Genomic DNA, 15,800 nt, shown 5'->3' with positions numbered 1-15,800 from the left:
AAATGCGGATATCCGTGTCCCGCAAGGGCAGGCGGTTATAGTCACTTCCCCAGCTTCCCCCGCACAGATTTCTAAACGTGCGCTTGCCGTCCACAAACGGGATGTCGCGCGGATGTTCGCAACGACAGACCAGGATGTCCGCACGAAATCCTCGTCATCCAACACACCTGCGGATCTGCAGATATAGGGCTGTTGCAGCAAAGTTTGCACAGCACCATATTGGGACCAAGGGCCACGGAACAAACAGTAAGTAGTTTAGCGAGTTTTCAGTTCTTCATAGGGGTTTCAAAGGGCATGGCGCCAAGGAAGGCTACAAAACCTGCAGGAAATCCATAGAAAAAGCGGTGCATCCTGCCAAAGTTTGAACAACTCGAGACCATGTATTTGAAAGTGCCGCCATCGTCTCCTAGCTACCACGCGTATCTTACGTCCTTCTCTTGAACTGCTTCTAAACACCTTCTCCGTCCTTTCCCACACACGCACATACACACACCCAAATACCTACATATTCACATGAATGTACGCGCATACGTCGTACGTACGTCAGTAAACATACATGCAATGACACCCAAGCGACCTGACTAATTTCCCTTAGTGACTCACTGCCATCTTTTGAGACGGGGACGGGGAAGAAGAAGAAGAAGAAGGTGTCTGGCGATCCATTCTATCACGCGACCTACTTCAAGTGCTGCAAGGATCTCGTCTTTCCTGAAGGCATTCGCTCACGTCGTATTGAACAGCGAACAGTAAGTACCTGACGAGGAAGCATTTTGCATATGTGGATGACAGCAATGAGGTGCAGGAACACTTGACACCGTGGGATATGGCAAAGTCCGAAGGCCATCCAGTCAACGAATGTCATGGGGAGATCGACAAAGAAATCGAAGAAGGACGCCTCCGCTACAGAAGGCACCAAGGAACCAAAGAAAAAGAAAAGACAGCTAATGAAGTGCCCACCGGGACGAAGGTACCGGAACAGCCGGAGAGCAAAAAAGATGAAAAATCAAAACACAAGAAAAAGAAGAAACAAAAGAAATCAGAAGTTGCGTCCCCCGCACCATCAACGCTACCATGTAGCAACGAAGACCGTGAGAAGACACTCGAAGCTGGCAAACACGATACCGTAGTCGCCGGAAAAGCCGAGAGTTGGAAAGCACGAAAATGACGGGGCAGGTGGCTGATCACCACGTTGACGACACTACGAATGAAGTGGACAAACCGCGAGTTCGTCAGCCTGAGGAACCACCGCCGGGAGCCACCACTAGCGCCGAGGGCTTCATCAAGGAGGAACCTCTCAATCATGTGCCGCCTGAGTGTCCAGAATCGACGAAACAAAAACCTAGCATATCAGAGGAAAAGTCCACGGTTGAGGCCGATGCTACTTCCGTCGCGGGCTGGGCAACGTTCCAGGAATCTGACAGCTCTTCCAAGCTCATCGAATCAACGAGTAAGCATGAAGCGGCGTGCTCCAGCAAAACAGAGTCGCAACCTAACTTAAAAGAAAAAGAAGCTGACAAACAGACCCATCCAGTTAAGGTAACTAAGGTAGAGAGACCTTCGAAGTCGGCAACAAAGAAACACATTGATGTAGATCATACGGAACACGACGCGCTGGAAGACAGCCTACTCGAAGAGGTTACGTCTGAACTTCAAACCCTTTCGGAGACACATGCAGCGAATGACGAGAAAAAGGTGGTATCCACGAAGAAACCAGATAAGAGAAATATTCCTAGGTTAAAAAGACGTAATATCAAAGATAGAACACTGCCTCCTAAATCTCAACAAGTTCCCCCAAAAAGTGTAGCAGAAGCTCCCCCTGACAAAAAAGCAGTTGAAATGCGTCGAAAGAGAGGAGTCCGCAGCGTAAACAGAATCCGTGCTGTCCGCCGATGACCGTCCTAGCAGTCCAGACGACGAACGAGATTCTTTTGGCCATACTTGAAGTCTTACGCAGGGACCGCACACCAGAAGTGGATGTGTACAATGCAACAGCAACACTGCCGATAATCTGTGAGGCGCGACAAAAGTTCAGCAGGGTTTACAATACGGTATACCAGAGGAACGAACGCGAAGAAGCGGCGTAGAAACACACCTCGTACGACAAGATGCTCAAACGAAATGGCCTTCAGGTTATTCGAAGCCATCATACCTCGGCGGAACAGGACACAGTTCCCATGGTGTTATCGGTGGACAAAACTCCAGAACATTCTCAGCGGAATACAATGAGGGTTCCAAGACCTACTCGAGCATACTGGGGATGCATAAGCAGGAGCAGATTCATGTCTGTAATGTAATCGAACCCGATGAAACCATAATGGACCATTTTCCTGAGATGTGGCGCCCACTCGAATGTCGTCTGCTACTGGCTGAAAACAAATGCACGTGAGGAGCACTGCGGTTTCTGTCGCTTTCGTTCCAGCATACTTCGTGCATTCACTTTTTGAGTATCCATGTTAGGCCTCAAGGCCTATTCCTGCTGCTTCTCCCTGTACAAAGTGTAAGTGTCCGTTTGATGTATACAACATGACCCTGGAGCAAACCGTGTCCGTGTCATTCCATGCCAGACCAATAAGCTGTGCACAACTGTTTTGAAGAAGAGGAAGAAGAAGATTCTTGCACTTGTTGAGTGCAGTGCAGTCATCCAGCATTAAAGCTATTCGTTATCGTTCCTGGGTCCTTTCATACATTTCTGGTGCCGGAAGCGTAGCCTCACTCATTGACGGAAGGGACCCAGGAACGGGAAAATGGTGTATAGCGTTAATAGCGTAGCAGCGTTAACGCAGTAATGGCTACGGCTGTTTTCAGCTATGGTTTCAGCTACGGTTCTATAGTTTTCAACCAGAAGAGCAGAAGACGCGGGATGCGCATGCGCACAGCGATCGCGTGAAAATGGCGGATTGGCACTAGCCAAGCACCGCGAAGGAAGATCCATTTCGGTTGCGGAATTGGTGAAGGCGGTACTCAATGGATAAGTACGAGACCAACAGCGTCCTACACCAGGCGCACTGTTAAAAAAGACCGTAAATTTACGGAAAAGCGCCCACGGAACCAGAGCTTCTCTTTTTCATTGCTGCTCCAATTCCGTAGCGGCACATGAACCGTTGCTATCCCGTCGTCTTTTCCAGGAATGAGTAGAGCAATATCGCTGAAAATGAAATATTTTGTTCAGACCACGTCACGATTATACTAGCAGAAATATGGAAGACGATACATGTCTTCAGCGAAGCACATATTTACAGTTTTTAAACGATCCAACACTGATATCGCGATATTCGGGCGTAACTTTTTGCTCGGATGAATGTGGCAGACTCAAGGACGCCGGCGGCTCGCCGTCAGCGAGTGCGCAGCGCGGAGCAATACAGCATTGTCACCTGAGCCGCTAACTGGAAGCCCGCGAAATTATTTCCTCGTAGACGCATGAGACGCTCCGTGAAGTTTTAAGTGTTTAGAAGTGCATCTAGTGTTTGGTCTTTGGCCGACTGTACCCCCGCAAAGCAAAGGTGAGTCGAAACTCTGTTTCGTTGTTCCACTACTATACCAAGTCAAATAAGCACCACTTGTATGCATGGTTGAAAAAATTGTTTCGTTGCAGACGTGTTTCAGCAACGGTGTGCAACAGCAGGAGAACAGTGTCTGTGTGTGTCACTGTGTGTGGATCATGAGTAGAAACGTAAAGAGTTGCCTAACCTTCAGTTATTCAGGGGGAGGCTACTGAAATAATTTGTGTTTTGCTGTGATCTCGCACTAAAAATTGATAAATGTTGTGACTCTATTTTCCCCCTTGGAGCTGGAGTAAACAGAATTCCTCTGTTGTGGAAGGTTCACCCGAAGGTGTCCCAATCTCCAAAGTGGATATCATTCCAATATGGCCTGTTATACTTTCCATTGAAATCTGTTGCATTTGCACTATAGGAAGGCCTCCTGTCTGCAAAATTGCAATCCTCTACAGTTTACAATTCATCAAAGAGGTCACATTTCACAGTCTTTCCAGACAAATGTACCTTTACTAGTCAAAGCGGCGTCGAAATTTTCACCAGTAACAGTTTCCTGCTCGCACAGCTGAAGGCTGTATATAAATGGATCCCTTTTTGCACTCTCTTGGTAGGTGATATACGGGTGCACTTTGTTCCTGCAGAAATTTTCATCTCGTCGAGCTCTTTTCGACCATCTGCTATCACATGAAGATTTTGCAAGTGGTGTTCCTTGCACCATAGAGGGACGTAATGCTGCTTCTAAGAACTATAGAACCAATTCCTCCAGGTGTCATCCTGACGAAATGCCAACACATTCAACACAAAAAGTATTGTCTCAAAAGTTTTGCTCTCTGACTTCTTGCAGCCAGCAGTGTGGACAGTGAGGAAGCACATATTGCACGCTGAAAACATCACCTCATTACAGATGCATCGTGCACTGTGAGTTGACAGTCCCTTCTTGTGTGCTTCGACAGTCACGATTCATGGGACTCAACATACAACAGGACACTATCTTGTGGTCTCCAGAGACGAGTACAACCTGTGCTATGGGAAACTGGGACACATCTTTGTGGAAACTGGCCCGGAGGTGATGCCAATTTTTCTTTTTCGCATAACGCCATCAACCTTCCTACTAGACCTCATGCTATACCATCTTGAATCTCAGGTACAAGTGAATATTGTTGTGTGCGACCCTCAGAATTAATGGACAGTCATCCATATTCAGCTTATGAAGTAATAAACTCTATTGTTGTCTCCCCCAGAATATCACTGCTCAACCATGATTATGGAGGTATATATAGTCTGTTTAACCAACTTTTTGCCAAATATATACAATACTTCTGGTTTCGCTTACTAACTTCTAGTTTTCTGACACAGAAAGTTCCATATGAGAGGTACATATATTTCCCTATGCGTGCTACAGTGATTGCTACATATGTGTGTGGTTTTCAAAGCTTGCTCAATGCTGCTGCTTTTTCTCTTTCTTTTTTTTACTAGGCGTTTCTGAAGATCAGGAGTAGAGATCACAACATGAAAAAGTTGGTGTCAGTAACATGTCTTGAGGAGCTAATCAGAGTTGCTGTGGGTCATCGAATTTGTCAGGAAGGCGACATACAGGTATACCATTTTTGTTATAACGTTTATAATGCTCGTATGAGCTTCAATTGCATTGTTGTTCTAAAAATCTTTGTAACACCAGTTATTTGTTTCTAGGTGTATTTAGTGGATGAGTTATCACTTCGCTGTATGGTTGCTGGTGCTGAGAAATGCCTCGATAACATTTTCATTGTTAAAAATGGACTATGGAAACAAGGTATAGTGCATACATCTCCAGATGCCACTTTGCCCTCTTGCTTGGGGCTTTAAGTGCCATTTTGTTTTTGCTTTCCTGTTTAGATCAGTCAACATGTGTGAGTGCACCTTCACCAATCCCACAAATGCCTCTGCTCACACGAATTTATTACCCTTGGGAGAGCCTCAGCAAGACAGTACTTGATGCATTGGAAGCAGACAATGTTCTGCTTCCCTCTCAACGACAGGAAGTGGCACACATGGCAGCGTCATGGCCCTGCATATCCATTGAAGGTGGGAGGCACTCCTGATAATTATTCACAGGTATATTTGCTGTTTGCATGGCTTACCTGGATAGAGTACAGCAGATATAAAAAAAAAAATGTTGTGACATGCATTGAAATGTTGTAGGAGAGCATATCACATACAGGTAAAATATAGCATTTTGAAACTCACGTCATGTAGTAGAGTAACAAAAAACTGGTTTGGAAGTTTAGATATTGCTCTAGCTTAGATTACCTGCGAGCCTGTCTCGCAAGAACCCTCCTTATATTATACTACATATTTACTCGGCTGGTACGATACATACTGCAGTAAATACAGCAGGCGATGTAACACATACGTATAGCAGAGGCCATATCAACTGCTAACCTTTCAGAGACATTCATATGCTTCACATATGGTGATGTCTCTGCCATGCTGAACTATGCTGATAAGCATGTTTCACGGATGAAAAAAAAATCCTATCTATGTGCTGAGAAATTTATTGTGCCACTTGCAGTGATGGACGTGTAGTGTTCTTCATAAACTTATTTGGAATAGTCTGTAGAGAAATGGAGTGTTTGTCCTGATCATTACACCATGTGAAACTAAGAATATTTCATGCAATTATTTTGAATACTCATAAGGAAATTTTATTAATTGGTTGTGATTTTAGGCACCTGGTTGGTAGCATTGAGAACGAAGGGAGCCAGCAGGCATAAAAAAATCAAGAGGGCTACATACATAAATGTGTGAGGCAGTGAGGGCAGCAGATGAATATAGCAAGAAGTGGGAACATGTAAGTTGTAAATGCTTCCTACGAGCATATTACATTTCTTTATTCATCAAATAATTTAATTTGTTGCGGAAGTATTATGACTAAGGAGGCTCAGTAATACTTTCTTTTCTTTTCAGCTCATGTGATACATAGCGGTCAAATGTTCCGCCACCAAAGTCATGCACAAGTTATTTGTAGTCTTTCCAGTAATTTCCAAAATAAAGGGTTATTATTGAAAAGCTATCCTCTCTGGACACACAAAACATGAGAATTGAACAATTAACAATGAAACAAAATATCTGGACATCTCGCATTGATCATAAGGACTGTAAAGGAAAACAACAGGAAACCAGCTAGCATCATGGCCGACAGCATTTATCCCTGTTTTAAAGTGGAATCATCGTTTCATTACTGGACAGCGCCCCGTCATTATAATTAGTGAATTGCTGCCGTAATGAAGAGGCACATCACAAGTACAGTTTCCTATACTTACTGATATATAGCAGTACCTTGCCCAAACGGCACTTCGGTGATGATGTACTATTTACTGAGTGGTAGCCGTTGGCAGTTCACAACAGACTCAACACCGTTTTTCTCAGTTACGGGTGCATTCCTGTACATTCGCCGTCTACCATCAGAGCCGTAACGGAAGACTACGGGCACTTGGCTGGCATCAACGGATAGCAGCATTCGTTCCCGTTTTGAAACGGAATATTTTCTTACAGTGCGGGAACCTGCCATCAGGACTTTTGTCGTGGATGGGAGGACCCTGCTTACATCAGGGCAGAGGCCTTCGGTGCAGCCCCTCCGAAAAGCTACCACCGCCGATAATCTGCGAGGCGCAGGCACAAGTTCAGCAGGGCTTAGAATACGGCATACCAGAGGAACGAACGCCAAGGAATCGCGTAGATACACACCTCATACGACAAGATACTCAAACGAAATGGCCTTTAGGTTCTTCGAAGCCAACGACCGTCACGTCTCCTGCATACCTCGGCCGAGCAGGAAGCAGTCCCCAAGGTGTTATCGGTGAACAAAACTCCAGAACATTCTCAGCGGAATACAATGAGGGTTCCAAGATCTACTCGAGCATACTGGGGATGCCTAAGCAGGACCAGATTCATGGTAATGTAATCAAACCCGATGAAACCATAATTGGCACTAGCCAGGCACCGCGACGGAAGATCCATTTTGCCTGCGGAATTGGTGAAGGCGGTACTCAATGGATGAGTACGTCCACGGTGGTGGAAGACATAGTGCCGGAAGTGACCATGCCAGAAGCGTGCGAAGCCGAAATCTGCGAACCTCCGCGTGAGGCAAATGAAATCGTGAAGCGTGAACCTGAAGTGAAGGACGAGATACAATGCGGATCATGCGGAAGACCTCGCCTGCGACGTCCAAGCTCAGAGCCACGTTCCGCAAGATCAGTGGGAGAACTTAACAGATGGCCATGTAACTGCGACTGTTGTAAAGCTGGATTCTGCGTCGCCTCTGAACAGTTGTCGAGACGGACATCGGCTTTTGGGTTGGGAAAGAAAACTTTGAAGAAGTGCTTGTTCATTATCTCAGACGCAGAAAAAGAAATAGAAGTGCGAATACCACAGGACGAAGATCATATCTGCCACAACCTCCCACAAGTGTATACGTTTGATACCGGACGGGATTCCGTGATGAGGTCGCCTCTGTTCCGAGACCGTAGCGTTTTGACTACACCACCGCCTCTTGCGAAACGCGTTTCTGCTGCTACGCAGGTTTATGAAGAATGTGGAGACGTTGTTACACCATCCGTGATCAATGCTAGCGTCCTATCGTCCTTTAAGAGACTCGAAGAGGGTATAGTTAGCGATGCTGCAATACAAGCGAGTAGGCCATCCGTGCGGTCACTCCCTCCTGCAGTCGAAGAGTACAGTGGCATCGCCAGAACCCCTGGTGTCGGTCAAGGAATACTATAACATTTCACTAGACTACAGGAAAGTGTAGTTGGCGACGCTACGCTAAAACCAAGAAGCCCATCCGTACGAAGTCGAAGATTGTCGTGGGAAGAAAGCGATCACGATGTCCTACAGCAAGTAGATACAGGCGCCGAACTCCTACACCAAACGCTGGATGAGGTGCACCCAGATATAAGGAATCTGATGCAAGTAACGCGCCGTAAATCGGATCATGGCGTTGTTAGGTTGGAACAAACGAGCCCAGTGGGTTGCAAAAACGGTACGCAGGGTGTGACTCTTGACCGGGTTGAACCAGATATCCCGCGTTCGCTAGGAAGCTCCTCTGCCCCACAGATCGGTGGTATTACACCGTCTGAAGTTGAACCTTGGATTCTATAATCTGTACAACGTTCAGGCGGCCTCAGTTACGCGACACCTCCTCACACTGGCCCCGCTATACCTTGTTCTGTGCAAAGTTATCCCCTCAACCATTCTTTAATATTACGTCGTTAATATTACGTTCAGCTATTTCCTCCGCCAATGTACTTCCTATGCGCTGGGCTTCAATATATATTCGAACGAACAAAATCTGAGATGTCGACAGGACCACCGTGCCTGAACCTGCTTGAAATCACCCTGGTGCCAAATTTGCCTACATCTCCTCAGTCTCGAGCAATTTCGTGAAGACCGTGTCCTGCGTGTCGCATCGCCGAAACACAGAAGAGAAGAAGAACAAGCGAAGACGAAAGTTGCAAGATGCTGATCGGTCATTTCGGAGACTCACGTTGGCTGTGGCCTTGGACTCATCATGGTCCGTCTTAAGAAGTATGCGTCACCTGAAGAGCTTCGGGCACATCGCGTTGCACAAGCACGGGCGAGCAAAAGCTGCTACGATCAGGACCCCGCGGGAGACCGAGGCAAGCCGTGTAAAGAACGCGCAGCGTAAGAAGAGCCGGCGCGCAGCAGCCAGTACCAAGAGAACCCCTGATAAGAAGCTCGGGCCGTGGCCAGTACGAGTCGCGGCGCTGAAGAGCAGTAAATAAATTGCACGTCAAGTGCACATGTTCAGCAAGCGACTGTGACGGAAACCAAGATCGACGACGAGCGTGAGGATGCGGACAAGCGAGCGCACGATATGCGTGAATAGCCAAGTCTCAATGCATACTTTCATCGTGTCTTCTCTGTCGCTCTCGTTGATTTCATGTAACTTGCATCATATCTGCCAGCTTCTCTTTGTGTGTGTGTGTGTGCTCAGGCCATCAAGCTGGACCAATCGTGAAATTTTGCAAAGGTTGACCTTCGCGCTGTCATGAAGTTCCTGTTCATGCAGTAGAAAACTCAAGGGGAAATCTAGGAATGCACGGTGCAAGCATTGAGTGGCGAGTGCCCATTCTACTCAACCGTGAAGAAGTGGTGTGGCAACTTTTAGTGTGGTGATTTTGCCACCGAAGACTCTGGAACATCAAGGAGCTCTCCATCGGCGTCAACTCCAGAAGTTGTTGAATCTGTCCATTACCTCATCCTTCTGGATGTGCGAATCTCAGAGGCGAATCGGCGAACCGTAGGCTTGCCCAGAGAACGCATTGGGTTTGAAATTGGGTTTGTACATTAAGCGCGCGTATAATACCGTCTCGCACATCTGTGTGCTCCACGGGTTGCAGTTGTTTGGCGTGTGGTCACCTCTTGAGCTGGCTCCACGATTTCCTTACGGATCGAACTGTCGCTGTCCCCACATCCCACGGCCAAAGCCCCAAGCACCCTGTTCATCAAGGCATACCCCAAGGAAGCATTCTCAGTCTTATACTCTTTGGAACGTGGGAGCTTTGGAACGTGGGAGGAACGTGGAAGCTGTCAGCCAAGTGAGGCCAAGTTTCACCAACGTGATTAGCATTTGAACTGAGGTCCCTTTACATGAATTTAACGCTTAACTTTGCTTCACTAAAGGGAGTTACTGTCATTGAAACATCACTTCAATTATAATGTCTGCAAAGAAGAGAAAGTGTGAACGTCAAGTTTTAGCAACCCTTGATATCGGTTCAAAGTTGACCAGCGTTGGAGAATCAGTGCCTGAGTGCCAAAATGAACGCCGTCTGAACGCCTCTATGTTGATTTTCCAGCATTTCGAGCGTCCTAGTGCTACTGTTCTTGAGCCACTTGTTGCAATTGATGAGAGAGAGAGAGAGAAATACATGATTCCGATGATATGGGGATGGCAATTGATGAAACATGGTTGCACCACTATAATTCCGATACAAACCAACAAACACTCTATGGAATAGTGGCAGGCGGGTAATCCGAGGTCGAAAAAAATTCAAGACCCAATGATCAACGAGAATGGCCAGGGCCACGATTTTCAAGGACAACGAAGGTGTTTTGATGACTCGTTATCTCCAAAAGGATGAAACAGTTATTGGTAGCATACTACTGGCTTGCTCTGCTGAGAAGCCACAGAAGGGTGTTCTCATTTGTTAGGACAATGCAATAGGTCACAAAGCATGCAAGAAAATGGTTCTCAAGCAATTGCGATTTGAATGCATTGATAATCCGCCGTACTCGTCGGATATTGCCCTATCGCACCATTGAAAAGTTAGAAAGGAAAGAGATTAGCGTGGGACTCTGAGGTGGCAGGGAATTTTTCGGCGCACCCTCGAATTCTACGATCGCTATTGTGCTATCGTCATGCCATTTTCATTAATTTGTGCTGTCTACAAGGCTTTTTAAATTCCCATCTGTCATGGCTCTCTCATTGTTTATTGGCACATTAATTAATGAAAGGAAATGAAATGTCCAATATGAAACGTGCCTTAATCTGAACAAAGGAGGGCCTTTCCATGACAGCTGACATGGACCATATCCTGATTGCGAACTATTGTGCGTGTACTTGGAAATAGTCGTATGCTACAGATCACAGATTATAACGAGAATCGTTGAGAACACTTGTATGTACATAATATATATATATATAACATATAATAACAATATAATATATAACATATGTACATAATCTAAACTCGAAGGATAGAAGTGAATCATGCAACTGGGGAAACAATTTTCAAGCCATGAATTTTACTTTAGTTATTGACTCCTTGTTCTACAGGGCTCCAAGCCTCAGCTGTCAGGGCAATCGAGGACCATTTAATCTTTACTTCGCAGGAGAGGCTTCTTCAGAAGGGCCAGACTCACAAACAATCCTAACGATTGGAAAAATTATAACACACATGCCAGTCTTTACAAAAAAACATTACAATCTCGTAAAGCTGAATTTTTTCTTCCGACCTTCCTGCTGCTCTCTCCTGTAATCCAAGCAAGTTCAGGCGCCTCATTAAGCCGACCCAACATGAACAAATAACCCTTAACGACGGTGATAATTTATCCACCCACGAGTGCTGCGATTTATTTAACATCGCTTTTTGCAGTGCGTACTTGGACGTCGTGCCTCCTAATATTCCCCTCCTAGCTCCCCTTGGGTATACGCTGACATGCCTCAGATCTCTGTTTCGCCCAGTGGCATATGTCACCTCATTGATTCCCTCAAGCTCTCCTCCTCTTCTGAATTTGACGACATCAACTCTAAAGTCCTCAAGAGCACCAAGCAAGCTTCGAGTCGCTTCCTAACTGACATTTTCAGCCAATCACTCTCCACTGGCAATGTACCTAGCGACTGGCGGATAGGTAAAGTAATACCTATACACAAAGGCGGCTCGAAGTCATGCCCTCTTAACTATCGCCCCATAACTCAGGTTAGCACCCGAAGTCATATTCTCAAATGTAATGGACTTCCTTGAAGCTCGTTCGTTCTTCTTTCCGTTTCACCATGGATTTCGTCGCGCTCTCTCCTGTACTACTCAACTAGCTTCATTTATTCACGACTTATCTTGTCACCTCGATAAAGGCATCCATACCGACATAATATTCGTAGATTTCAAAAATGCCTTTGATAAAGTTCCACACAAACGGCTAATCGCTAAATTATCTCGTCTAAAGATTCCGGACAGCCTTCTCTTATGAATTACTAACTATCAGTCTTCACGCAAGCAATACACATTTGTTAATGATAACTGTTCCTCTCTTTCTCTCGTTACGTCAGGTGTCCCACAAGGCTCTGTATTAGGTCCCCTACTATTCCTAATCTACATTAATGACCTCCCAACTAATCTCTCATCTGCAGTCCGACCATTCGCCGAAGACTGTGTCGTTTATAAACATACCCGAACACCAAATACTGCTCCAATCAGACCTTAATCTTATCGACTCATGGTGCTCAACATGGCTGAAGCCACTAAACACATCTACCCTAGCAGCACAATGTACTGAAAGTCGAATGCAATAGGGGTGGACGGGTAGGTGGAAGGCCTTGAACAGAGTCGTGGAGCTAAAGAACATTGATAAGACACATACCGTCCACCCCTATTGCACTCGACTTTCAGTACATTGTGCTGCTTGCGTAGATGTGTTGAGAACATTGGGATGTGATGGGAACATTTATAAATGTTCTTACCTCCACGTCGGCAGACACCAATCCCTGTACCCTTACAAACTCGGTAACACCTTAGTTAGTCACACACCCTCCTACAAGTACCTTGGTCTTGATATCACGTGCACCCTTCAATGGCACACTCATATTAACTACATCATCAGTGACTCAAACCGCTGCCTGGGTTATTTCCGGCGCAACCTCTGTCTTGCTCCCCCTCTGAAGTTAAAAGGTTGGCATACCTCACCTTCATCCGGCCCAAGTTGAAATTTGCAAGCTGTATTTTGGACCCTCATCAATCTTTCCTTTCAAATGCCATCGAATCAGTACAAAATCGCGCTGCTCGTTTCATCTTATCTAATTATTCTCGCACCACTAGCGTTACCGTTCTAAAGTCAGTTCTCGACCTTTAGCCATTAGATCACCGCTGTAACCTCCAAACACTCCATCTGTTTCATAAAAAATTGCACTCATTGCCCCTTACTCTTCTTTACATCCGACCAGCGCATTACACAAGCCAACGCTTGGATAACGCTCAGAAATACCGAACTGTTCTTCACCCATAGCAACTCTTTTTTTTTCTTTTCCTTCTTTCCTCGTGCAATTAGACTATGGAATTGTTTACCTTCATCCATCACCTCAGTAGTAAATCATACATCATTCAAAACAGCTCTCCGCTCTTTTTTTTACTTTGTAGTAGTTGTTACACAACTAGTTGCTAATGACATTGTATTTCTTTTCTAGTGTTATTCGATTCCCTGTCTTTTTTTTTTGTTACTGTTCTGTAAGCATTGCTGTTATGCGTTCTCCATGTAATGCCGCAATGGAGCGCCACAATAAATAAATAGATCTTCACGGTTGCCGTGGCGCTTGGATCTGACCGATTGATTGATTGATTTAATCTTCACTTCGCTCCTGCAATCAATCGGCGTGTGTGTAGCACAGGAGTGAAGTGAAGATTAAATGGTCCATGAATGCCCTGACAGCTGGGTACTCGGAACTCTGTAGAACACGGAGTCAATAACTAATGCAAAATTCATTGAGAAGTCCTCCTTTGTTCAAATTACGGCACGTTTCAGATTGGACGTTTCATTTCCTTTCATTAATTAACTTGCCAATAAACAATGAGAGAGCCATGACAGATGAGAACTCAAAAAGACTTCTTGACAGCGCATATCAATGAAAATGGCACAACAATTACAATTTATTAAAATTTCACTTTGAACTTCAATTCACTTGACACATGAAGCTTCTTCATGAAGCTTCTTTAACCCTTGAAGAAAGAAATCCGATGCGTGCTTTCCGAAATACACTTTGGCTGAGCGTGCCACCGCAGAGTCCAACGAGAATCTCTTTCCTTTCAACCTCTTTCTAGGTTTGGAAAGTTTGGAAACGAAAAATGGTGCGATTGGGATATATCCAGCGGGTACGGCGAATTATCAATGCAATCAAATCGAATGTCCTTGAGAACCTGCGTTGTCTTGCGTGCTTTGTGGCCTGGTGCATCGTCCTAACAAATGAGGACACCTTTCTGTAGCTTCCCGGACAGTTTTCCTTTCAGAGCCTCCTTAAACCGACAGAGCAATCTACAGTAGTACGCTGCATTAACTTCTTCACCGTTCTGGAAATAGTCAGTCATCAAAGCACCCTGCCCCTAAAAACCGTGGCCATGGCCCTTCTCGCTGATCGTTGGGTCTTGACTTTCTTCGCCCTAGGATAGCACGAGTGCCACTGTTTCATAAAGTGTTTGTTGTTTTCTCTGGGAATTATAGCGATGAAACCCTGTTTGATCAACCGTAACAAGTCGCTCAAGAAATGTGTCACTAGGACAGTCGAAATCCTGCAAAATCAATATAGAGGCATCCGTTCGGCGTCGCATTCGGAGCATTTCGGAACTCACTTGGCTGACATACTTTACGAGTATGCCTTTATACTTTACGAAACATAAGTTGTGAATGCTAGTATAGAGTAATGACTAGGTTATAGGTAGCTTGTAACTGTAATTAGCAACTTTTCCATTAACTAGTTAGTTATCTTGCCTACATAAGTAACGTTTCAGTGTAACTAGGTGCCATTTTTGGTTAAAGTAACTCTCAATTTAACTCTAAGTTACTAAGGCAATGCAATATCTTTCACGCGTCAGTTCCATGTTCCCGTGTTATCGAGGCTTCAAATACACGTCATTTTCCGAACCGAAGTATCAGGTATTTTCTCAACTCACACGCAGCCAAGTCGACCTGGACTAACCCCGTCGGTGGTATTGCCAACTGTAGGATGGGACAAGCGAAAGCTTGCCCACATCACATTTCAGTCAGTTGTTTATAACACTGTATAACTACGCTAGGATAGTACAAGTGCGAAAAGAAACTCAAACCCAAAAGTTCAGAGCAGAGCAGTGCACTAATGTCAGTCTATTGCGATGGTGTTCTTCATGGTGCACTACCGATGCATGGGCCTTCAGAAGGAAAGGGCAGACGAACGCGGCGTTTTTTTTTTAATTCGGTGGTGGTGGTGGTGGTAGTCTGTGTAAGAGACTGTTATATTCGTCGCGTGACTATTCCAATGTCTGCCTATTATCATTTCTTATCTTTTTTTTTTTTTTTGCCAACATCATCAACATCAAAGTTTTTGAGTGATACACACTGACCTGGCTTCGTCGTTTCCCTTGCAAGGTCACTGTAATGTAACTAAGCTACTTTAACGCGGTTACTGCAGCTGCAGCTAGCCACATTTCAAAATGAGTGACTGTAACTGTCACCCAGTTGCCTTTTTGAATAATTTACCAATGACTGTTTGAATCCCCGCCTGTCTGAGGATTCGTACATCATTCGATGTCCACTTGGTCTTATTCTGAACAAAGGAAGACCTAGGTTACATTAGTAGACCTATGAGACTGACGGATCGCACGGCGCTCTCCCGAGGACGGGACGACGAATGCGCATGTCGACAACTCTTGCGATGTGGACGCATCTGTAAATATCTGCTAGAGTTCGGAGTGCCGAGCAACCATATCACGTGCGAGCTGCATTACAACAGGCCCTGGAGTGTCCTTCTTGGACTTGAGTCCTGGAACCTCCGGTGACACTGTAGGC

At 45.4% G+C, this 15,800-nt stretch overlaps 1 protein-coding gene across 2 annotated transcripts; it reads left to right on the top strand.

Moving 5' to 3' along the window:
• Positions 1-3,510: 3,510 nt before the first annotated feature.
• LOC135386263 (uncharacterized) lies at positions 3,511-6,637 on the top strand. Of its 2 annotated transcripts, XM_064616072.1 has the most exons (8): positions 3,511-4,412; positions 4,478-4,560; positions 4,736-4,764; positions 4,971-5,090; positions 5,187-5,286; positions 5,370-5,558; positions 6,202-6,324; positions 6,441-6,637. In XM_064616072.1, the coding sequence occupies exons 1-7, from the start codon at positions 4,399-4,401 to the stop codon at positions 6,279-6,281; spliced, it is 615 nt and encodes a 204-aa protein (XP_064472142.1). In that variant the 5' UTR covers positions 3,511-4,398; the 3' UTR covers positions 6,282-6,324; positions 6,441-6,637. The 2 variants fall into 2 exon arrangements, with proteins under 2 accessions (XP_064472142.1, XP_064472143.1); XM_064616073.1 differs by having other exon boundaries at positions 3,511-4,638.
• The last annotated feature ends 9,163 nt before the right edge of the window (positions 6,638-15,800 follow it).

Source organism: Ornithodoros turicata, chromosome 2, assembly GCF_037126465.1.
Source record: "Ornithodoros turicata isolate Travis chromosome 2, ASM3712646v1, whole genome shotgun sequence".
NCBI classification, from domain to species: Eukaryota; Metazoa; Arthropoda; class Arachnida; order Ixodida; family Argasidae; genus Ornithodoros; species Ornithodoros turicata.
Note: the sequence above shows the minus strand (reverse complement) of the source record. Positions and strands in the feature narration are given on the sequence as shown.

What these genes read in the sequence shown, in the direction of transcription:
- LOC135386263 (XM_064616072.1), top strand. An exon ending in GTCAGGAAGGCGACATACAG is followed by an intron (nt 5,091 to 5,186) that starts GTATACCATTTT and finishes ATTTGTTTCTAG; the next exon opens with GTGTATTTAGTGGATGAGTT. An exon ending in GCCCTGCATATCCATTGAAG is followed by an intron (nt 5,559 to 6,201) that starts GTGGGAGGCACT and finishes TTGTGATTTTAG; the next exon opens with GCACCTGGTTGGTAGCATTG.